General features: G+C 27.9%; 1 protein-coding gene across 1 annotated transcript; it reads right to left on the reverse strand.

Annotated features, from left to right (window-relative positions):
• On the reverse strand, positions 1-23,386 carry LOC107450935 (cuticlin-5-like). Its single transcript, XM_016066878.3, has 10 exons — positions 23,018-23,386; positions 14,003-14,413; positions 12,392-12,631; positions 10,158-10,372; positions 9,245-9,387; positions 7,569-7,723; positions 5,008-5,086; positions 4,767-4,929; positions 2,716-2,875; positions 1-2,003 (listed from the first exon to the last, which is right to left on the reverse strand). Exons 2-10 carry the CDS (start codon positions 14,379-14,381, stop codon positions 1,792-1,794), a joined length of 1,746 nt encoding a protein of 581 aa, XP_015922364.1. The 5' UTR covers positions 14,382-14,413; positions 23,018-23,386; the 3' UTR covers positions 1-1,791.
• Between the last annotated feature and the right edge of the window lie 701 nt (positions 23,387-24,087).

Consider the following 24,087-nt stretch of genomic DNA (forward strand, 5'->3'; position numbering starts at 1 on the left):
AAGAACAACAACTTATTATTAGATATTTTGCCATTTTTTGTTGATGTTTACAATCTATTTTTATTATTAAATGATAAATCAAGATACAATGAATAAACATACAGTACTAAGTTTTATTGAACACTGTATAAATACAGTCAGGTATTAGTTCATACGTAGAAAGTAATCTAGCCTTTCATAATTTTTCAACTTTTTTAATTTATAGATATCAATAAAACAACAAAAAACATCATAATGTTTTTTTTTTATTTTATCAAATAAAATTATGATACAAAATATCAAATTTATAAACAATTTTCTCAAAGATAAGATGGAGATTGAGAAATTTCTATTTACGGAGAAAACTTTATACTGATTAATAGTCGATGTTTTGTACAAAAGTGAAGAAAATAAATAAATATAATAAATACGACATGATATAAATAGTTTATGAGACATGCTTTTTTAACGCAATGTTTTTCGGCAACTAAAAAAAAAAGAAGAAAAAAATACCAATCTGCGTCACAAGAGTAATTCAATATTGTTTTCAATATTTTATAAAGAAATAATTATTTGTTGTTTGCATCTTCATAAATTAAGGAATAAATGTAAAACTATGCGAGCATTTTTAATGTATTTTATAATTACAGATACGGAATATATACGCATTAGCTTATCTATAGACATCTTTTTTGAGTTCTCCAGTGTAAATCTAGATATATTTATATACATTCCTCCTTAGTTCAGCAAATATATTGCAGTTATATTGTTATAATAAATTATCAGCAGTTATATTGTTATAATAAATTAAATTTTAAACAATGCATATCTTTCTTAATAGAAACACAACAAATTAATTTAATATGAAATGAAATGCTATATCTAACAGGACTTTAATGGATTTATTGCATATAATATTAAGAAATATTGTCATCAGATAAGTTATGTATGTATTAAATAATTTTATTGTAAAAATTTAATTAGCTCGAAATATCGTTAAACTGCAAAATTCATGACTTACTGCTTCATGTCAAGTAACTATAGCAGATTAAATCTGCTTTGATGGAAATTTCTTAAAAATAATCGATATATCTAATAAGTAATTTCCTGATAATCACCTTATCGTCAAAGATTATGACATCATATCTAGGTGATAAGATTCTTTTAACGTTTATTCTTTGAGCTTTATGCAAAACATTTCCTCAAAAATTTTCAACAATATCATTAATCTATTTACATTTTTGTTGATGTGAACGTTATAGTATCCCTTTTTATTGTCACAAAGAATGACATAAATGTCATAGCCTCCAATTTTATTAGTTAATAAAATTTGCTGTTCGTATTGTTCATTGATATAAAATGAGTTAAACTAACTACAGTATATAAAAAAAGATTTATGAATGTCAATCTCCATGATTCAGAATATATTGAATGCTTTCGAATTCAAATTTCTAAGCTAAATTAGTTTAAAAAAAGCTTTGTATATTCAGGGAAATTTTAATACCAAGCATACATCTGAAGCAAATTACTAACTATCAAACTACGCTTAACTTTTTAGGGATACAAGAAATCAGTACAGGTACAAAAAATAGATTACAATAGAAAATTTTTGATTGTTTTTCATTGGGATTTTACCGAATCACGTAATATAAAAAGTTATGCAATTATTCCTGTTTTTTCTTGGATCGCAGAATTTCATAAATGCTACAACATTCAAAATTGTAAGCTGCATCATTAAAAAGTAAATAGCTCATCTATATTTGCAGCTCACTGTAGTTTAAGTCACTGTAGCCACCGACAGTGTAAAAAGATCTATAATCTTTTCCTAGAGGGCTGCTTGTGTAGGTAGGGATTCCCCATGTAAGTGTTCAAATCTGATACACTACCTACTTCTTTCATTCGCCTCATTCTCAGACATAGCAGGATGCACATAACAGTAGAGAGCAGCAAGCAGGCTAAGAAAGCAGTTGTTACAGCTGTTAATGCTAGCACAGGTAAGCACATAGTACTACTTTGTACTTCATCTAGAAGAAAAAATAATCATCGAGTTTATTTTCAAAATAAAACATGAAATGCACTTTATGAATGAAAAATAATTAAAGAATGACAACCTGAAGTATATCTTAAGAAAAGGTGCATTTTTCAATAGGGAATTACGTATTGAATATCATTTCTGAGTATCAGATTGTTTAGGTAGCATAGGCAGCCTCAACGCAATTCTTATCCCATTTCCACCAAAATACCATATATTTCGAAAGTGTGTAAACTACAAATCACAAATTCATATTTAAATAATGAACAAAAATGCTGTAAAATTTAAACGAATCATCACCGAGGTCAAAAGAGAGACAAAATCTCCAGAAATGATTTTACTTGAGGATAGAGCGATTCTTTAAATACTAAAGGAGAACATATTTCAGTTTCATTAGATAAATCAACTTTCCATTATTTTTATCCTTACTTGCTCTGATGAACTAAATAACGATTCATCAGAGATTGATAATTCATTTTGTAACGGAACAAATAATACAATTTCTGAATGATGCAATTAGAGGCTACGATATTGTGCATTTAAAATGTTTAAAATGCTTTACATTAGAGTGAAATGTTCCAAAATAATTTGTTGAATGATGCAACAAGCCGGAAGGGTTTTAAATGTTTTGAAGAATTAAGGATATACTTAATTCATTTTAATTCATAAATTTTAGAAATTCGAAGTCTCTCATTACAACTTACCAGCTTTAGGTTTTCCTAATTCAGACGCCTCCGACGATTCCTGTAGCACTTGCAAAGCTTGGAATAAACTTACGTTTTCAGATGTTAAAGAAGAATTGTCGTTGTCAAATTGTAAATCAGCTGATCGTTTTGCAAGATTTTTCCAGTGACATCGTTGAGCCTTTATTTATTTGGGGGGAAAAACAACAAGAAAATTTAGAAATAGTAAATGAATTATACTATTTAAGCAGTATACGTTTTCAACACAATGCACAATTTTACAGTATATATGTTTCAGTGAAAGACCGAAATCAAGAGAATGTCGATCGACTTTCACCGGCGAATNAGATGTAATTTTTTTTTTAAAAAAAGTTGTTACATGGATTTGAATGATTGTTTTGAATTCTTAGAATTTTGTGCATTTGCAACGTACCTAAGTTAGTAGCGAGCGAAGCGAGCTTGGTTTGCAAAGCAAACCATATAAAATTACGTAGCAATTTTCGGGGGTTGGCGAGCGTTAGTGAGCAGGGGGCGCAGCCTACTAGCTATATTTATTCGTTGATATTATTATATTTATTCAATATTTTAATATCTGCCGAGGATAGATTTGAAGAAGCAGCAGTGTTCGGAGTGTCGGACAAATGTATACTGGACAGTGGCACCGAACCTTTAAAAAAATATCATATTAACCAAAACGACTATGTGATTGTTAACATTCACCGGTGGAAGTCAACAACCACCAATTTCTGCCATTCACAGTAACATATACACAATTTAAGCTACACGTTTTTGCTTAATGGTATAAATTAAAATGTAGGCTTGTCATTTGCTAAAAATATTTTACTTTAAAGTATAACATACTAAATGTATTGCTTTTAAGAAAGGACTTCGATTATTATAATATAGAGCAGTGTTTCTCTAAGTGTGGTGCGCATACCCCCAGGGGGGTACTAGAACAGTTCAGAGGGGGCACGCGCTCTTATGCGAGATATCTTGCACCAAACGAAAATTTCAAAAAACTTTATTTGAAAACAAAGCTAGGTATGGAAATTTAAGATTATGTATTTTTCTTTTGGCTACTTTTTGCAGAGTTAACAGTTAATAATTAGTGGTGTTAACAGCCAGTTCTGATTTTTAACTTTTGTGCAATTTTTTTATAGTAAAAAATACATTCATTTTCTTATTAGTGGTACACCGCGTTACGAAAATATTAGAAAGGGTACACAAAAGTCATAAGTTTAGGAAACACTGTTTTAAGGTATGACATACTAAATGTATTATTTTTAAGAAAGGACATCAATTATTATAATATAGAGTGAAAAATTGTGGAAGAATATAAATATGATTAAACTAAACACATGAAATATTAGATGCCAATCTTATTGTAGGAGCTCTAGTATAATTTATGTCGATAAAAATTTAAGATGTAACGATGATAAAATTAGATGATAATAGGCTTAAACAAGTTTGAGAAACAAAAAAAAAGTAATTAATTATTAGTCAGTTTCCTCTCTAACGATTGTAATCTAATCTCATCAATCGCAATTTTTTTTCTTCAAAATAAGATACTGACCGATAGGATTTGGTTTGCTTTATGCAAGTGAATTACTGACCTTAAATAAAGACACACAATACTCACTGGACATGTTTGAGAGAATTTTCTCAAAGCAATCTTTGGATTCAGTGCAGAAGACTAAACGACGGAGAACTAAATACTACTTTGAACTGTACAAGCTTTTTAGACTACCAAAAATTACACAAATTAGTAGTCGTAGCAGACCTCATATTTTGAGAAGCTCAGAAAATAATCCATCTAAGAATTAAATATTTTTAAAAAAACCAGGATCATTTTGAGCTAACTAAGATGGTTGGATGGCATTAAGAAATATGAAGACTTTGAAAATTAAAAATAGAAGTTTCACTGCAGGTAGAAGACGCTGGAAGGAGCGTGTAGTAGAGGTGCCTGTAAGAGACTGTTGTGCTTGTGAAGAAGAAGAACTTTTTTATAGCAGGAATATTGCATCAGAACATAATGTAAGGGATTATTAACGGAGTGTTTTGCAGTAACTTACCGGGCACGTTCCATGGCACATATGAACATCACATTCTAAATAGAGTGCTGGACTGCTTGTAAAACGAAAAGCCTTAAAATATGCATAGAGTGCAACATGATTTGTTCCACCAGCACTGCGCACTCCACGAAAAGGACTCATTAGCTGTTCTTTGAGAATGCACCTGTAAGAATAAGTGTGAGTTTTTTTAATGCACTTTAACTGTTTAAATATGTACTTAATGCTTGATTATTTTCTTTACCCATTAGCATCGATAAGCTGCAGTTTTTTCTTGGCGCCATTATGGGCATAGCAACTACTGACAGCCACATCAAATTCAGCTATAAGTTTATGAATAAAAATAATTAAAATGTCAGTCATGATTAATGTTAATGTGATAAAGTGTTGCATATATGTGTTAATTGGTTATTATAATACTAAACAAAATCATTATATACTAATATATACATTATATACTAAACAAAATCATAAGTTCAGATAAGAAAATGTTGGCAATATTTATCAGTTTAGCAATTTTATCAAATTATTATACACCCTTTCTTAATCGGATCGATAATGTTCTAAAACTCAGTGGTAATAAGACACGTAACTGGGTTTAATTATAACACAATCATTACATCAAGGAAAAATAATCAGTTAGGAAGATTCGTTTGAAGAAAATTAGAAATAAGATAATATTATTGTATTTACTGGACAGTTTAGTAATTACGAGAAATCACTATATAATGTAACAAATTTTTAATAATATAGTAAATATTTATAATAGTTCTAGCTGAATTTCCGTTGTTTGTACAGGTTGAAAAAAAGTAAATAATCAATAAATCGATATTGATCAGTGCTAAGAAATCATACATAAAACTGTAGACGTATAACGACACAATTATTTAAGTTGAAACAATTCCATTTTTTATTCCTCATTATTTGTTTTTCTTCACGGTGGCTTTACGTTATTAGATTAAGCAATATATGTTTTCATAAGTTCATTCCATCAAAATAATAATTATCTTTATTCAGTATCATTTGGCAAATTACCATCATCAACAATTTTCTCCAGAATTTATCACTTTCTCGGGCCGTAAACCGATTTCCACAGCACCTACAGTATGTATCTTGGTATCAATATTAGTATACATTAGTTACATACAAAAGTTTTGAGACGATATGCTTTTCTGCTCTAATTTTTCTGCATGAAAATAAAAATAAATTTGAAAATTTTTAATTTGATAAACATCAAATGAGAATTGAAAAAAAAAAATTTAAATCTGAAGTATTGAGGCGATTCTGTCTTTCTAAACTTTTACTGAGATGAATCATTTTGAGGTAAGAAGATATAGCACATTTTTAACACTTTGTTGCATATACTTCTGCTTTGATGACTGAGGCACACCACTTGGGCATCGAATTAACAGGGCCTTCCAGAGTGGACTTAGGAATTTTCGCTCATTCCGATTGAAGATCCAAAAGGAACCCTGCCTTTAAAGAATGCTTTCATGCCCCGCCTTTTATTCCAATGAATTCCCAAAGGTGTTCTATTAGATTCAGGTAATGGGATACAGTTTAAAGTCTTAGCCTTCTTTGCTATAAACCAAGTTGTCACAATTTTGCACGTGTGCTTAGGATCATTATTTGACTGAAACATCCATCCGCGAGGCATCTTTTTTGGTAGCATGTGAACTTCTAAAATGTTTTTATAAACACATTGATACACAGTCTCATCGATGTGTATGAGTTATGATGGAAGGCTCCCCAGGCCATTACTGATCCGTTTCTGTGTTTCACAGGTGGCCTCTAGTTCTGTGCTCCACTGTTGGCCGTTTTGGTTGACGAATAAAACGTAGGCCATCACTTCCAAACAATTGAATTTGGATTCATCACTCCAAAGGATCTTCTTTCATTCTTTAGTTGTCCATGCTTCGTGCTCTTTTGCAAATTTCAATCGGATCATCCTATTTTTTGTGCGGATGTGAGGATTTTTTCAGGAACATTTCAGATACATTTAGACGATGTCATACGGTTTGCGCACTCTTAGTCCATGTTCGGTGGTCATCTCCTTGCATATTTAATTAACGTTCTTGTTTGGGATATGCAAACGACTTTCTTTGGATTAACGCGTCTTGACGTTGAGCAATTTTTCTTGGGGGCTCTTGACCTTAAAAGATCGTGAACACTTTTTCCATCCTTCCACTTTTTTAATATGTGGCCAACAGTCAATTTTGGAATTCCAAACTTATTAGCGAAAATAGATTATTAAACTTTTTCTCAGCTTTTTTACTAATCAAAAGACAAGTAGCTGTTTCATCAATCAAATGCGTTTTCCCCCCCAGAAATTAATACTAAAGCAGATAATATTTTCCAATATTATCAGCACCAATATTTTCACGTTGGAATTAAAATTCTATCGCTTTAAAGATTTAAGCAAGAGAGTTTCGTATACAACGACGCAGCTGTAAGTTAGTTTCGCATACAGCAACTCAGCTGAATAATTTCCCAGCTTTATGTTCGGAACATCCTCTGTTCTAGAAAATTTTAGGAACATAAGAATGTGTAAAGCTAATTTGCTTAGCTGCGCAAAGTTATCATAAGTATCTGCATACAGCTTGTATAGAAAGAAAATAACGAAAATATTATTTAAAAGACAGGAACCGTATTCGAAGCTACATATTTAGCGTGAAATTCGTTTGCTCTAACCACAGAGTTATAAGAACACTTTTGCGTAAGTGATTATTACAAATATTTAAATTAAGTATTAAAAACTTGAATTATGACAATTAGAATGCTTTGATTCTTAAAGTTTGTACTCACTGCTATCACTTTCCATATGAATCATAAGGGTCAATGGATCACCAACAGTTACAGGTCCAGTTAGGCGGCCTCCAGATGGTCCAAAGCCAGTTCGAACTTCCATGTAGCATTGAGGGGGTGAGAGAGTAACTAAATATGGACTAGCTGTATTTTTTCTAAATAAGAAGGAGTTTGTTATAATAACTTAAAGGATCCACCTTTTCCATTTACAACTTACAAATATGTTAAAAATGTAACTAAAAGTAGTAATTGATGTAAGGAGAAAAACAGCAAATGTCAGTTTTAATGCAAAAGTGTTTTAATGCAAAAGTGTTATAAGACATACTTCAGAATGTGTAAAATATGTTAAGCTCCTAGCTTTGAAGTCTCAAAAATGTTTTAAAAAATAAAGTTACAAATAAAGTGTACATAAGTGTGGAGATTAATCTTTGAACAATTTTCACTTTTGTAAATAGTCTTGTAAGTTTAATTGTAGAATATGAAAGTTCTAAGAGCGTACTTTTCAGTTATTGGCAGTAGTTTATTGAGGGTAGTTTAAAGTTTTAAATGTTTTAAGTGTTACTAAGGACTAATATGTTAATTAAGGACTTACAATGTTTTGTAATTTTCACGCATTTCTCAATATTTTCAATTGTGAGCCTTATCATTTATCACACTTTTTATTATCAAATGTTTTTTTAAACACACTTGGTTACAACAATTCATTTACATACTTACTTTAAATTTATTTGAAAATTAAATATAAACAATATGTAATTGTATATTTTAATTAAATATTTATATATTATAATTATTTTTCATAATATTAATTATAATCTTATTAATACAGGATTAAAATCGCTTGAGATGAGCAGTATAACTATTTACAAATTATTCAGGTTGTTTCGCTATGACCGTCTTTAATGTATGTATTTTTTGTTATCCTTGTTAAATGGGTTAAAAGTATACAGATGTAGCTTTTAAAAGTAATATTTAAATTTAAAATGTACGTCGAGATAAATCAGGGAGAAAGTAGGGAAAATTAATTAATACCATTTCATTTCTTCGAGGAAGCAAAAAAGCGACGAAACGCTATTATTAGCTAAACTCTTTCATTTTTATTTGGAAAAATATTTTCGTTGGTTTTAATCCCATTTTTACTGTAATAGACCTCATTAATTATTAATCAGATTTCTATAAAGTTCTTTTTCCTTTTAAATATTAATTTTAATCCCAAATGTTAATGAGTTTGAGCTAATTTTCAACATTTCAAATTTGCCTACAGAATGTTTCATAATTGCCATCTTTTATATATTTTTAAAATCATTTTCATAAATGAAATAAAGACTATGTACGTTCGAGGCCGGGAGTTATTATTATTCAAGTGAGGAAGGAACGAAAATGCAATCGAAATCTGCAGAATCACTGGCGGAATGAGTTTAAATTGCCTCCTCTATCTCGGAAGTGTTTGTAACAAATACCATTCAACTTTTCTGTTTCCCCTGGCAATAAAATAGTTTTTGGTGTTCTCAATCATGCTTCTTCAGTTGCGATTCATTGGATTTCGATTGGGTTTCGTTTTTTACTCGCTTTTATATTAGTCTTAGACTCCCAATGTGAGCATTTTCTTACATTATTTAATTTAGAGAATTTGTTGTTTATCTGAAACCATACGTAAGTGAGAAAAGTGTTCTTACTCTACGCCAACGACTGGAAAGGTAACAGTTCTTCGGAATTCATAACCATATTCGCAAGTCACTTGAAAATGCTCATCCCAATCTTCTTCAATTTCTGGATTGTATTGAACAGTGATTGTGTTCCACATAAAATGATTTCGGTCCTACAACAAGATTATATTGTGCATGTATTGTTATTGAAATAAACTCTCTTCTACATAAAACATAAATAATTCAACACTTTATAGCTATTTATTAATGTTACAATATTTCCCCATATAACCTGACATTTTACTAGAGTTTATCTATAATTTAATATCGGAAAGAATATATTTTAGTTATGATTTGAGAATATTTATTTCCAAAGATAGTCTAGACAATTTCATGTTGACAATATTATGTATTTATTAAAAAAATTTTAAAATTAATTATTACTTTATAGTAAAAAAATAGAACAGGATTTTTTAAGCAAACTATTCCATAAAATGGCGCATTTTGGTTGTCAGTTTCTAATTCTAGATTTTGAAATTTTGTCCCTGAATTAACTATAGTAATACCAAGAAAATATTAAAATTATACAGTTGTATAAAAAATTAGTTGGGAATGCAGATAAAGAATGTACTGATAAGTTAACGAAGTATATAGTTTACATGCACATACATTTAATAAAAAATATTTATTTCTTACGATAAATGTCCTTGAACATTGTATAATAATGAAAATGTCTCATTAAGTTACATCAGAAATATGCTGATCATTTATAACACTGCGTTCTATTTGAATTAGGTAAATAAATTCGTTAATTAATAAAATAAAAAGTAAAAAAATAAAAAAAAACGAACATTATAAGAATTATAATACATGAATCATGTTCAACTCGAAATGTTTATTTATGAATATTTATAAAGCCAATTAATGATAAAACATGTCTTACCGGAACTTCGTTTGATGAGGGTTCAAATTCTGGTCTACCCAAAGTACCACATCTGTTCAATCGAATTGAAAATTCGTATCTATCATGACCTGATCCATTGACGTAGACGCAATCATTGTCATGAGCATATCCAGTGCTGTAGACCAAACCATCAAATGATCCATTGAATTGTATAGTAATTTTCATATAATTGCTAAAGCAATCAGCTGTTACATCTAGAGAATGCATCGGAAAAAAAGAAACTTATTAAAAAAACTCACAAAATTTTTTTTAATTGGTGAAATTTTTAATTGAAAGTAGATTGTTGAAAATGAAATATTGAAACATAGGTACATAAAATTGCTGTACATGTGCCGAATAGCTTACATTTGTTGTATCTATTAATTGGATGGTGTCTTTATATATTTTCTAAGCAAAATTTATATTGTTTATTCAGTAAATAGCTAATGCTTTTTTCGCAAAGTTAATTTTTAGGTTTATGGAAAACCGACCAATCTAAAAGACAGCCGACCCATTTTTTGGGGTTTACACGATTTTTAATGTTCAACTCCGTAGCCTGGTAATTTTGAACTCAATCCAGAAGACAAGGGAACTCTTGGATCAAGTATTGGGGGAAATTTACCCTCGGGGAGGACTTTTTGATGGAACTAACACGCCTTTGCGTTACACGGAGAGGAAAATCACGAAAGCCTCTCACGGTTAGACTGACGGAAGGGGAACTCTAACCTATGATCCGTCTACCACTAAGTATATTTTACGTTAGTGCTGTGGTCGGTGCAAGCTAGATGCGGAATTCATATCGACCAGCCATCTTTGGGATTCAAACCCGGTTCATCTCATTGGGAGGGGAAATCTCTATCTCCTAAGCCATCACGGCTCAAAACAATATAGTTAAGAAATATTCCCCTAGTGAGCTTTAAAGACGTAAAGACGTATTGTAGGAGAGAGAAAACTGTAAAAGGAAAAAATATAAGGCAGCCTTTAGAGTAGCATATTAAAGTGAAATATCATATTTTAAAAGTAAGACAAACAAAAGTAAAAGCACATAACACATAAAAGAGGATTTTTCTACATTTAGACTTATCTTTCGAAATCAATATCCCTCGCTTTACTTGTGAATCATATAAAGAAAAGTTTAGAATAAACATTAAAAGTTTAAAAACTGTTAATGGCAAATGCATTATTGCATTTATTAAAAATATAATTTATTTTAATTATTATTTATTCATATTGTTATTAATATCGTTTTTTGAAACATCAAATCGAATTCTGTTCGATGTCTTTTTAGTTTTATTTATAAGCTATCAAATGATGAATCAATAGCTTTTCTCAATGTCTATTGAGGATGATTATGATGTCTTTCCGATGTCTATTAACCAAATGTTTAATATTTACTTGAAGATTGATGGTCACTAGATATTGTACTTTGCACTATATTTTAAAATGTATCAAGTATACGGGCATCTACAAATAGAAATAGGAAATACTAATACAGTGAAACTTCTCCTAAAGGCCACCTCTACTTAAGGGCCACCTCTATTAAGGGCCAATATTTTGAGGAACGAAAATTTTCCCCATAGACATAATGTTAATTTTCCTCCCATTAGAGGGCCACATTTTCCTGACTACCTCCAATAAAGGCCATTTTTTCCCCCGTCCCATGAGTCCCCCGTGCCATATTTATCAAACCAAGAAACGCTAATAGAAGTAATTAAACTGATATCCCAATCCAAGGCATTAATAAATGATGCGAATTTAACTAATTTGTTTTATAGAGTTAAGGAATCATTAGAAACTAAAATTGTTTGCGAAAAAATTGTAAAAAGTAAACAAACTTCAATTGAAAATTTTTTTAAACATGTATAAAAACTTAAAATGTTAATAAACAGTTTTTTTCTACATAAATTTTGATTTCCTCATTTTATTTTTTGGTCACCCCCATTTAAGGGCCANTAATTAAAAATATATATATATATATATATAGCCATGCAATTGGCCTTTCCCGCTTTTCAAATTATTGATCATCTGTCTTATTTTTACAGTTTTAAAAATATTAGATTAAATTTTCAAGTTTCTGAAGCTCAGTTTTGTCCATTCAAGTACTCAATTATAATGCTTAAAAAAATTGGCGAATATTATGAAATATTTGCTCTAACAAATTATTGGAAGAAATTTTTTTAGTTTTTTAAGAATTATATGAGCATCAGTCAATGAGACTTGTTACAGAAACTTACATTCAACTCGTGGTACGTCTCTTTCGTGTTGGAATCCAAGAATTACTGGTGCTGATTGATCATTTGCTGTTGCAGGAGGTATGTATCCAGCACCCGGTATAGGAGGGTATACAGGTTTAGGCTGTTCAATGAGCTCATTCTCATTGGAATCAACATGATTTGACGTCGGAATTCTGCTTCCTTTTGGGATGAAAGCAGACCCTTCTCGTTCCCGAAGTTCTTCACTACTTCTTTCACTTTCTGAAAAGAAGTAAACGCGAAAAATCACAGTGAGTGAGATTCCTCTCTTTCCGGTTAACTTTTAAATTAAATCAACACTGCGTAAACGGGAAGTATACATACATAAAAAAAAAGAAAAATTATATTTTACTTGTCAAGTGGAGTGTAAAGCACACGGAAGAAATTTATCTGTTAGAGAGGTTCTCTGTTAATACGTGAAAATTTTAAAACCTTCTGGAGCCAGCAAGCACTGTAAGAGCTATAACTGTCGGCCAGCAAGCATTTTTACCTAAATTAGACTGATGATTTCAGTAAATTTGTAACAAGAAAGCAGCTTAGATAGAAAGAAAAATTTTTGCTGCAAATTCATGCATAAACGTTTCCTCCTAGAGTTCTTAGTTTTAGTTAAAGCGTTTTTCGATACATGACTCAGTAAGTCCATTTTTTAGTTGTTTATTTTGAGTTTTAATGCATACAAATTTAGTTTCCCGATTACGATGCGTGATTGTGGCAGATGCGGATAGTTAGAAACTATTTTAATGTAATTTTCATTGATTGAGTGTCTTTGGAGTGATTTCCAATTTTTTTTCTTTTGATTTATTAGGTTATTTTTGCATTGCTATTTGTCTGAAGATTTTTAAACTAATAACAGAACCGCTACGCTGGTTGGTTTAATTTATGTTTTGTCATATGAATTTGTTGCAAAAAAATTTTCTTTTGGCCATAACCGTTTCTTTGTTCTACAAAAAGTGTTTCGGTATGTTTATTGTTTTTACATTGTTGAAGGGGGCTCAGCTCATAAGAATGACATAGTCATTGGGCTAAAGGTTTACTTTAGGAATTGATATTGGATTTTTACAAGAAAAACTTCTAGAAGTTTAAGGCACTCGAGGCTTAAGAAGAACTATTACCTGCAGACAAAGATCAAGTTGATTCTCAATGTACAAATTCTCAGTACAGGGGAAATATAAATTACTACAGATCCCCAGAAATAAACATCATCTTTAAAATGTTTTATAAAATTAAATATTAAATTGAACAGTTTTATTAAGTTTAGTATATTGTAGTTAAAATTATAAAATTCAGTTCTTTTTTGTTTACCATAAAATCATACAATTTTACCATACATTTTGTTTACCATTTTTTTCTTGATGATAGTTTGCATTAAATTATGTTGGAATCTTAAATATAATGGTGTAATGTTTACGATTTAGTGCTATTTATATGCAATTTAGTTTGCTCAATTTAATTCATAACAAACGCACGGAAAAAAAAAGTTGATACTATAGTCTTCAACACAGACAGTTTACTTTGACAAGAAAAACAATCGTATTATTTGTACAATATTCAATTATAAAAACTAAGTGTTGACCCTATTCATTAATAACATACCTTTTGAATCCTCTTTATGTGTGGATCCACGAACTACGTGATAGTTCCCATTTAGAAAATCCCCATGGTCAATCTCTCTGCTTCCAATCTCGGAACTCGATGGGGGTTTGGAACGTACATTGTTTTCTCTTAGAATAGTTGTAGAGTTCCAAGATGCCATATATCTCTCAGCACTGTTTTTAGAACTGTCGTAATGACTGGTGTCACGATAAAGAGCCGGCTTAGAAGTGACTGAAAGTGTGCCATCTGATGGTGGCGTGACTTGGAAGACAGGTACAGGAGTAGCGGTTGTTGCTACAGCGCTTTTCGAAATTTGAAAAATAACCAACCAGAATGCAAGTAAGGAATATGGATGACTAGGGAAAGGTTTGGATACCATGTTCAATTTAAAGAATGCTATAAATTGAAGGTCTAAAAAGAAAGAAAAAAGAATTACGTATACACACTAAATTGATGAGCATCCTCGTTAAAAAAATAAAAATAAGAAGCATGACAAATAATATGAATTACTTCTCTAAAAAGATTAGAGTATTACCCATACAAAATAAATTAATGAATATACTCGAGAAAAAAAATATTACGAAGAAATAAGAATTCGGAAACTTAGCTGCAAATATAGATAAAATGGAAACTTTTACAAAATTTTAAATTTAAATAAAATTCTGAACCTTAACTACACTTGAAAATAATGCAATGTATTATACCTTTAAAAGTAAAATTATGTAATTGAAATTCGCTAAAAGAAAAAAAAAAACTACTACCATTGGAAATAAATTGTCTAATTTTATAACAAATGTGAAATTTTTCAAACATTATCAAATTTTTCTTAACCTGAGTTGAATAAGTTAGTAAATATGGGTTTTATTTAAAAATCTTTCTATTGTTTCATGAAATGCGCATTTCCATAATTGCGTAAAATTGTTTGCTTAATAGTTACATAAAAATGCGCCATGACATTGCTTTAACGTTTGATTTAACTAACAGGATTTTAAATTCTTAAGCTTACTTTTTTTCAGATAGTTGGCTGCATATGAATTGGCATGCTAAAAAGAAATATGTTCTGTAAAAATAGTTATAACGTATTTCCCATAAATTAAAAATTAAATTAATATTTCCTTTATTCTTCAAGACATTTTGAATTTTTAAAGCTAAGAAAAGTGACTGTAGCAATAAACAATAGCCGAATCACAGATTACTTATTCATTCTTGGAGAAGTGTTTTATAGCGTCTAAAACTTCAAACATTCTTTACGATTTGAAACTGGAAGGATGGGCACCGTCGGGGGTCCATCTCCTTTCAATTTCACATTCCTATCTGCATTCTCAATTTATCATCCGCATTGTTATAAATCTGTTTTACCAAAGATAACAGCCATGTGTGTATCAGAATAAAGAACAATTGCTTCTTACTTTGGAGCTCCATAGTCTCCATTTCTAAACTGAATATGTAATTTTTAAAGTGCGATTTCCCTGCCAAATCATTGTATAATTTTACATTAAACTTATTATATTATATGTACAAGAAAATGATCTGCACTGAAAGGAAAGTAGTTCTTTCAACATAAATTCAACAAATATTTCACCTCGTAGCGATTTCTACAGCACATTCACTGACATTTCATTAGCACGTTATTAGAAAATTCCTGGAAATAATGTCAAACTACTATAAATAATGTTAATAAAAATATACCAAATGCCTACGATTATCATTTTAATCATATCCTTATCATTCCTATAATTTAATCGCAAAAATATTAACTATTCACGTAATTAATTTTCCTTAAGAAAATGTATTTTATGTTTAGTGAAATAATTGCATAATTTTATTCGCTTACTTGCTAATATCTAAAGAGGATATTTTTTGAACTGAATGCAATATAAGATGACATTATATTAATACGACTCTCTTTTGTACTATTCACTTCTTCCTATATTAATGGAGAATTAAAATTACGGTTAATTTTTAACGAACACAATATATTTAGATTTTATAATGCTTCTTGATATCAGTGTAATGGAATCATTATAATTATGAGAAATTCAGCACTGCTTAGTGTGTGTTCGATTTTTAACTTGAGATTTTTAACTAAGCAATTTATTATTTAGTTTTATTTTGTAGATTGAAAAAAAATTGTTTTATTTGAAAAAAAATAAATAAAGAATTAATTATACTGTAAAAAATTTTGACTAAAAATACGGTATTAAGTACCTGCACTTTGGGCTCATGAACAGTAAAATCTCTTTTACCATTAAATATTATATCCTATTTTTTTTACATTACTATTTATGTAATTAGAGTGATTCAGTGATTTTACGTAGATTATGGTATATCAATTTTTTTTATCTTAATATGTTCAGGTAAAAATAGATTTTATGGTAAAAAGTATCGGCTTCCTGAATGCGGGTACTTTTCACCATAATTTGACCAAAGATTTTTTACAGTGTATCACTAATTTTGCCTGCGCTGAATTGGTAAAGTATTCATGTATAACACGATTTATTCAGTTAAAAATACCTGAAAAAAACCTTTTTTTTATTTATTAGAATAATAATATAAAAATCATTGCTACTTTCAAAATGAATAGTGATGAAAAATTAAATTTAGACTAATTTCAATGATAATATAATCAAAACGAATTTACAAGACTAAATAAGTAAAAGATGACATAATTGATGAAGTTTTATCCTGAGAGTTTGGAGTTTATGGTTTAATCATCAAATATTTTTATAATTCGTAGGCTCTTTTGAAAATTAAACAGTATCATTCATTGATTTCACATTTAAAATTGATTAATAGGGCGAATTAAATTCAATTTATAATTTCGTATTAGAACGTGGTTTTTAATTATAATGCCTGTATACTAGGAGACAAATTTCCTTTTGATGTAAACATCAGTATAAAAAAATAAATAAAATATGAAAGTCAATTTAAAAATAAGAATATTTTTGATAGTAAGAATATTGTGTTCTAGTGAAATAATAAAAACCATTGCAAAATAAGAGAACATTAATTAAATTTACTCCTAGTTTTCTAAAATAATTAGCACAAAAAAATACATTTATTCAATTCTCATACTTATCGACTTAATTTTGTTTAAATTTGGCTTGGTCAATTCCCGGCGAAAGATTAAATTAGTTATATTTTTTTAAAAAAATATAGAAATGTTTAATATCTTCTTAAATAAATTTGTGAAGTATCAATCATAATAAAATAAAAAAATGGGTTATTTTTAGATTTATGTAACTAAGTAAATGAGATTTTAAAAACACCTTAATGATATAAATTTACTAATGATATTTTGACTAAGGACTTTTAGTTTTGATATTTTAAAATTCATACTCCATGAAATATTATTTTATATAGCTCTCTGAAAATCATTTAATACAAATTCTTTCTATACTTCGCTTATGTTTGTGGTATTTGGGACATTTTTTAAATTTCTCTTTATTTTAAGCATTTTCAAGACATTACAGCAATATTGAAGCAAAAAAAATTCATTTTTTCTTTAAAAAAAACAAGAGATAAAAACTTTAAGATAATTTTAAAAGTAAACTATTAATTTCTCTTTTATTTAATATAAATAAATTTCATTAATTCTATACCAATTTGATTAAAAAAAATAATTTTGATCTATATTTGAAAAAAAGTAGATAATGTTTGATATATAAAAAATAGACTACGTATTGTATCTTAGAAATTTGGTTGAAGAGTTTAATTTCTCATTTTGGGTATCGCAGCTTCATGATCTGATTATAAAATAAATACTCTTATACTAAATTTTTAAATCAATAAGGAAACTTACATTTTAAATAAATGTTATAAAAAATTTCCATATTTAGAAAACAAACGAAATGGAAGTAATCCAGTGTCCAAACTTTCATTCCTAGGAAATTACTAAGAATTCATTCATAAGAAAATGTAAAAAAATTTGATTGATAGGAAATTGATAAAGATTTCGTGTTTAGGAGGCATTGATAAAGGTTTCCAAGAAATTGATTTGATTCTCCTAAGTTGGTGCAAAATACATGACTACTTTTGCGTGCTCCGATTCTTATAGTGAACTAACCTGTAATAACAGCGAATATATAGTGAATTTATAGGGAATTTATAGGGAATATATAGTAATATATAGTGAAATCAATAATTTTGATTGGCAATGGGAGTGGGGTTCAAAACGTATTAAACCTATTTATTTGTTTTCCTTTGACGCTTATATGCTTTAGATTTTCTTGTTTTTAATCGTGTGCCATATATAGAGTAACACAATATTTAAAACTTTTTTTAAAAAAACTCCAATAAAAATTTATATATATTTATAATCTCAGAATAATTTTTAAATTTACATTTGTAGTCTCTCCGAAATATTTCAGTATTTTAAAAAATTCTCCTAAACCATTAACTTAGACATTTAATTTGCAATTTTCAAATCCAGCTTAGTTGTTTTAATATAAATTACTTTTTAAATCGTAAGATTTGAGTAAAATGTTTTTACATTGCTCTAGTTATTTTAAAATCTGGTTAATAATTAACTGAATTTATAATCTTATTCTTTAAAATAAATTTTTGATTAAACTACTTTCTTTTTGCATTATTTAGAACAATTAAAAAGTTATGATATTCAAAAAATAGTTTAAAATACAATATGGTTAGAATATTGTAAAATGAAATATGGTGCAGTTTTTGGATTTAAGTAAGATTTCTTTCTACACTATCAACATAAATAAAAATTTATTGAGATAAATTGAAATAAAAATTTAGCAAATTTAATTATTAAACTAATTATTGCATTCTTTTAATTAATAATTCTGTGTTCTTGTTTTCGCTGTAGATTAATGATTTTCATATTATTGAACAAATTTTGGTGCTCTTTTAAATTTATTTTAAGCATAAGCTTAATTTTCGTTTTGCATTTTGAATTTATTAGATATACGCAAGTCATTAGATAATTTCCAGAGGAGCAAAAGACTAAAAAAAATATTTAGGTTAAAAGTTTAAAAGCAAGATAGAAGATATTTAATTTATCCTCTCATCAAATCCTCTCATCAATTTAAGGTTTCTGTACTGTTTTGGTCAAAATTTTACGCATGTAGTGTGTTAAAATTTTTATGTTATGCCAATTTTTTATTGCTTGAATATAGGATTTATCAGTACTAGTCTTTATTAAATTAATATTTTTATTAATATGTGATTCTACTATGATAGTTAGAAAGTATTGCAAAATGTACGTTGAAGACAGAATTTTCTTTCATGATATTTCTATTTTTTAAAAAAAATCATATCTTTTTAATGCATTGTTTCCAATACATAATAAAATTGAGTTAGAGATAAAACACACGCGAACCTACGTTAAATCGATTTCAACATACACTTAATTTATTATTCTGAATTCACTTTTCATTTTAAATGCATGATTTTGATTTAAATTTAGTTTCATTTTAAATATAAAATAGCATTAAAATGTGGCGAATCTGATGTTATATGTATACTTGAGCACAGTTTTTATTTTATTGCAAATCATCAAAATATTGGCAATTTTTTTTCAGGGGATAAAAACTTAACACTGTGTAATAACTTTTTAAGAACAGTTTAATTTTATTAAATTATTGTATAATAAGTACTTTAGATATTTGCTCTCTTCAATGTAGCGTTACTACATTGCCTAGATCAAAATTTTAATATTGCTGTGTATTTTAATTTTATTTACTTGTAATAATATATTTTTATCAATTAAGNATCATTGCTACTTTCAAAATGAATAGTGATGAAAAATTAAGTTTAAACGAATTTCAATGATAATATAATCAAAGCGAATTTACAAGACTAAATAAGTAAAAGAAGACATAATTGATGAAGTTTTATCCTAAGAGTTTGGAGTTTATGTATCAAATATTTTTATAATTCGTAGGCTCTTTTGAAAATTAAACAGTATCATTCATTGATTTTACATTTAAAACTGATTAATAAGGCGAATTAAAATAAATTCCTAATTTCGTATTTGAACTTGGTTTTTAATTATAATGCCTGTATACTAGGAGACAAATTTACTTTTGATGTAAACATCAGTATAAAAAAATATAAAAAATATGAGAGTCAAGTTCAAGTAAGAATATTGTGCTCTAGTGAAATAATAAAAACCATTGCAAAATAAGAGAACATTAAGTAAATTTACTTCGAGTTTTCTAAAATAATTAGCTCAAAAAAGTAACTTTATTCAATTCTCTTACTTATCGACTTAATTTCGTTTAAATTTGGCTTGGTCAATTCCCGGCGAGAGATTAAATTGGGTATTTTTTTAAAAAAAATATAGGCATGTTTAATATCTTCTTAAATAAATTTGTGAAGTATCAATCATAATAAAATTAAAAAAAAGGATTATTTTTAGATTTATGTAACTAAATAAATAAGATTTTAAAAATACATTAATGACGTAAATTTACTAATGATATTTTGAATAAGGACTTTGAGTATTATTAGTTGAAAATTTACTCTATGAAAATTTATTTCACATTGCACTCTGAAAATCATTTAATGTAAATTCTTTCGTTATTTAACTTGTGTTTGTGGTATTTGGGACATTTGGGACATTGTTGGGATATTTGTGCTTGTGGTATTTTTAGTTATCTTTATTTTCAGCATTTTCAAGACATTCAACAAAATTCAAACAAGAATTTTTTCATTTCATTTTTTTCTTAAAAAAAGAGCGAGAAATAAAAACTTTGAGATATTTTTAAAAGTAAACTATTATTTTTCCTTTCATTTAATATAAATAAATTGTATTAATTTTATGCCAATTTGATTAGAAAAATAATTTTAATCTATATTTGAAAAAAAAAACACTGTTTGATAGATAAAAAATAGACTACGAGTTGCGTCTTAGAAAATTTAAGCATTATTTGGTTTAAGAGCTTAATTTTTCATTTTGGGTATCTCAGCGTCATGATTTGATTATAAAATGCATACTCTTACACTTAATTTGTAAAACATTAAGAAAACCTAAATTTTAAACAAATATAATAAAACTTTCCACATTTAGAAAATAAAAAAAAACGGAAGTAATCTAGTGTTCAAGTTTTCATTCCTAGGAAATTACTATGAATTCATTCATAAGAAAATGTTAAAAAATTTGATTGATAGGAAATTGAGAAGGAATTTCGTGTTCGGGAGGCATTGATAAAGGTTTCCAAGAAATTGATTTGATTCTCCTAAGTTGATGCAAAATACATGACTACTTTTGCATGAACCGATTCTTATAGTGAACTAACCTATAATAATAGTGAATATATAGTGAATTTATAGGGAATATATAGTAATATATAGTGAAACCTATAATTTTGATTGGGAATGGAATTGGGGTTCTAAAACGTATTAAAACTATTTATTTGTTTCCCTTTGGCACTTATATGCTTTAGATTTTCCTGCTTTTAATCGTGTACCATATAAAGAGAAACACAATATTTAAATTTTTTTTTAAATAACTCAAAAAAAAATTTATATATATTAAAAACCAGTATAATTTTTAAATTTACATTTGTTGTCTCTCTGAAAGATTTCAGTATTTTAAAAATTTGTCCTAAACCGCTAACTTAGACATTTCATTTACAATTTTCAAATCCAGCTTATTTGTTTTAATATAAATTACTTTTCAAGTCGCAGGATTTGAGTACAAACTTTTTACATTGCGCTAGTTATTTTAAAAGCTGATTAATTAACTTTTTTATTAACTTTTTTGATTGAATTTATGATCGTATTCTTTAAAATAAATTTTTGATTAAACTACGTTGTTTTTACATTACTTAGAACAATTAAAAAGTTATGATATTCAAAAAATAGTTTAAAATGCAATATGGTTAGAACATTGTAAAATGAAATATAGTGTAGTTTTTGGATTTATGTAAGATTTCTTTCTACATTATCCATTTATTTTCTGCTTGTTTATAACACATAATAAGTTTAAAGTTGAAAATAAAATATAGTAAATTCAGTTATTAAATTAATTAATACATTCTTCTAATTGATAATTCTGTGTTCTTGATTTCGTTTCAGATTAATGATTATTTTGATATTATTGAACAAATTCTGCTGCTCTTTTAATTTTATTTCAAACGTAAGCTTAATTATTGTTTTGTATTTTGAATTTATTAGATGTATGTAAGAATGCTTTGTTTGGCCTTTTGAATTTATTAGATGTGTTAGATAATTTCCAGAGGAGCAAAAGACTAAAAAAATATTTAGGTTAAGAGTTTAAAAGCAAGATAGAAGATATTTAATTTATTAATGCAGTTTCCTCTCATCAATTTAAGGTTTCTGTATTGTTTTGGTCTAAGTTTTACTCATGTAGTGTGTTAAAATTTTTATGTTATGCCAATTTTTTATTGCTTGAATATAGGATTTATCAGTACTAATTTTCATTAGATTAATCTTTTTATTACTATGTGGTTCTACTATGATAGCTAGAAAATATTGTAAAATGTACGTTGAAAACAGAATTTTGTGTCATGATATTTCTATTTTTAAAAAAAAAATCATATCTTTTTAATGCATTGTTTCCAATACATAATAAATTTGAGTTAGAGATAAAACACACGCGAACCTATGTTAAAGCGATTTCAACATACACTTAATACATTATTCTGAATTCACTTTTCGTTTTAAAAGCATGATTTTGATTTAAATTTAGTTTCATTTCAGATTAAAATGTGGCGAATCTTATGTTATATGTATACTTGGGCACAGTTTTTATTTTATTGCAAATCATCAAAATATTGGCAATTTTTTTTCAGGGGATAAAAACTTAACATTGTGTAATAACTTTTTAAGAACAGTTTAATTTTATTAAATTATTGTATAATAAGAACTTTAGATATTTGCTCTCTTCAATGTAGCGTTACAACATTGCCTAGATCAAAATTTTAATATTGCTGTGCATTTTAATTTTATTTACTTGTAATAATATATTTTTATCAATTAAGCTCAGATTTGTTAAATTAATAGTTGAAGAAAGAACTATATACTTACAGTTATATATTTTGTCAATATATCCTGAGTAAGTCAAAGTTGAGAAAAATCACAATTTTTTTTTAAAAGTCACATGAACATAAATTCCAAAGCTATCCGTAAGTAAGTCCCAATGGGCCGAGAGTAAGTACAGCGATAAATTGCACACAATTACAGTTCTGAAGCACCAGTCGAAATCACACAGTTTGCCTTAGTTTGAAGCGTGTCAGATAGATTTATAGCACACATAGAATTAGATAATCAATTTGGAGGAAAATGAAAACCATCCTCGGATTGGTTGATGAGTGACTAATTTTTTGTTGAAAAGGGGAGGAGTTATTTTTGATCAAAAACAATGACGAAACGATGCACGTTATGGTTGAAATGGAGTCTTATGTGATTAATTAAGACTAAGTGAAAACCAAACTAGATTTTGAGTTTTCATTTTCAGCTTTTCAGAGTACGTAACAACAGGTTGTGGGCACGGTTGCAGAACATTAAAAGCGGCATCCCTTTGTTTGGCTTCTTCTTTGTTTGTATAGGAAGGATTCTTTTTTTTTGTTGCTTAGGTGGCTGCAATAATTTAGAACAAAATTTGGTTTCGTTTTCTGGGAATCTCAGATTTATTGTTGTCATTTATAAAACAAGCGGCATCAGCTTGGTATATAATTGAACAACGAGATATTTTTTTTTCGAAATATTTGGTAGTGATGAAATCTATTGTTTTCTTGAGTATTCAGTAAAAGTGAGGAAAAAGTGCTTATTAAATTTATGAACAAAATATAGAATTATTCTTGACTGACAAAATGTTTTTTTTAACACATTTCTCAGAATCGAATACTTTCAGTTCAGAATCATTTCAAAAATTCAAAATTTAAAATTTTCAGATTCTAAATTATTTTTTTAACAAATGAAAAATTTTAAAAATTAATTATTTTTGCGAACATTTTAGTAATTTTAAGTAATTTTAGAAAATATTTTAATTATCTCGTCCTATCCTATAAGGTATAAAAACTAATGGTACTGACTTTTTATGCTTTATGGATTGCATAGTATTCAATAGCATTTTACAATATTTACTTAATCATACT

This window comes from Parasteatoda tepidariorum, chromosome 7 (genome assembly GCF_043381705.1).
Source record: "Parasteatoda tepidariorum isolate YZ-2023 chromosome 7, CAS_Ptep_4.0, whole genome shotgun sequence".
Classification (NCBI taxonomy): domain Eukaryota; kingdom Metazoa; phylum Arthropoda; class Arachnida; order Araneae; family Theridiidae; genus Parasteatoda; species Parasteatoda tepidariorum.

Excerpts from the sequence above, each read along its gene's own strand:
- LOC107450935 (XM_016066878.3), bottom strand. The coding sequence starts at position 14,381 with ATGGTATCCAAACCTTTCCCTAGTCATCCATATTCCTTACTTGCATTC. Across the intron at positions 12,632-14,002 it reads ACATAAAGAGGATTCAAAAG|AAAGTGAAAGAAGTAGTGAA; the intron begins GTATGTTATTAA and ends ACTTCTTTTCAG. Across the intron at positions 10,373-12,391 it reads AGACGTACCACGAGTTGAAT|ATGTAACAGCTGATTGCTTT; the intron begins GTAAGTTTCTGT and ends TGCATTCTCTAG.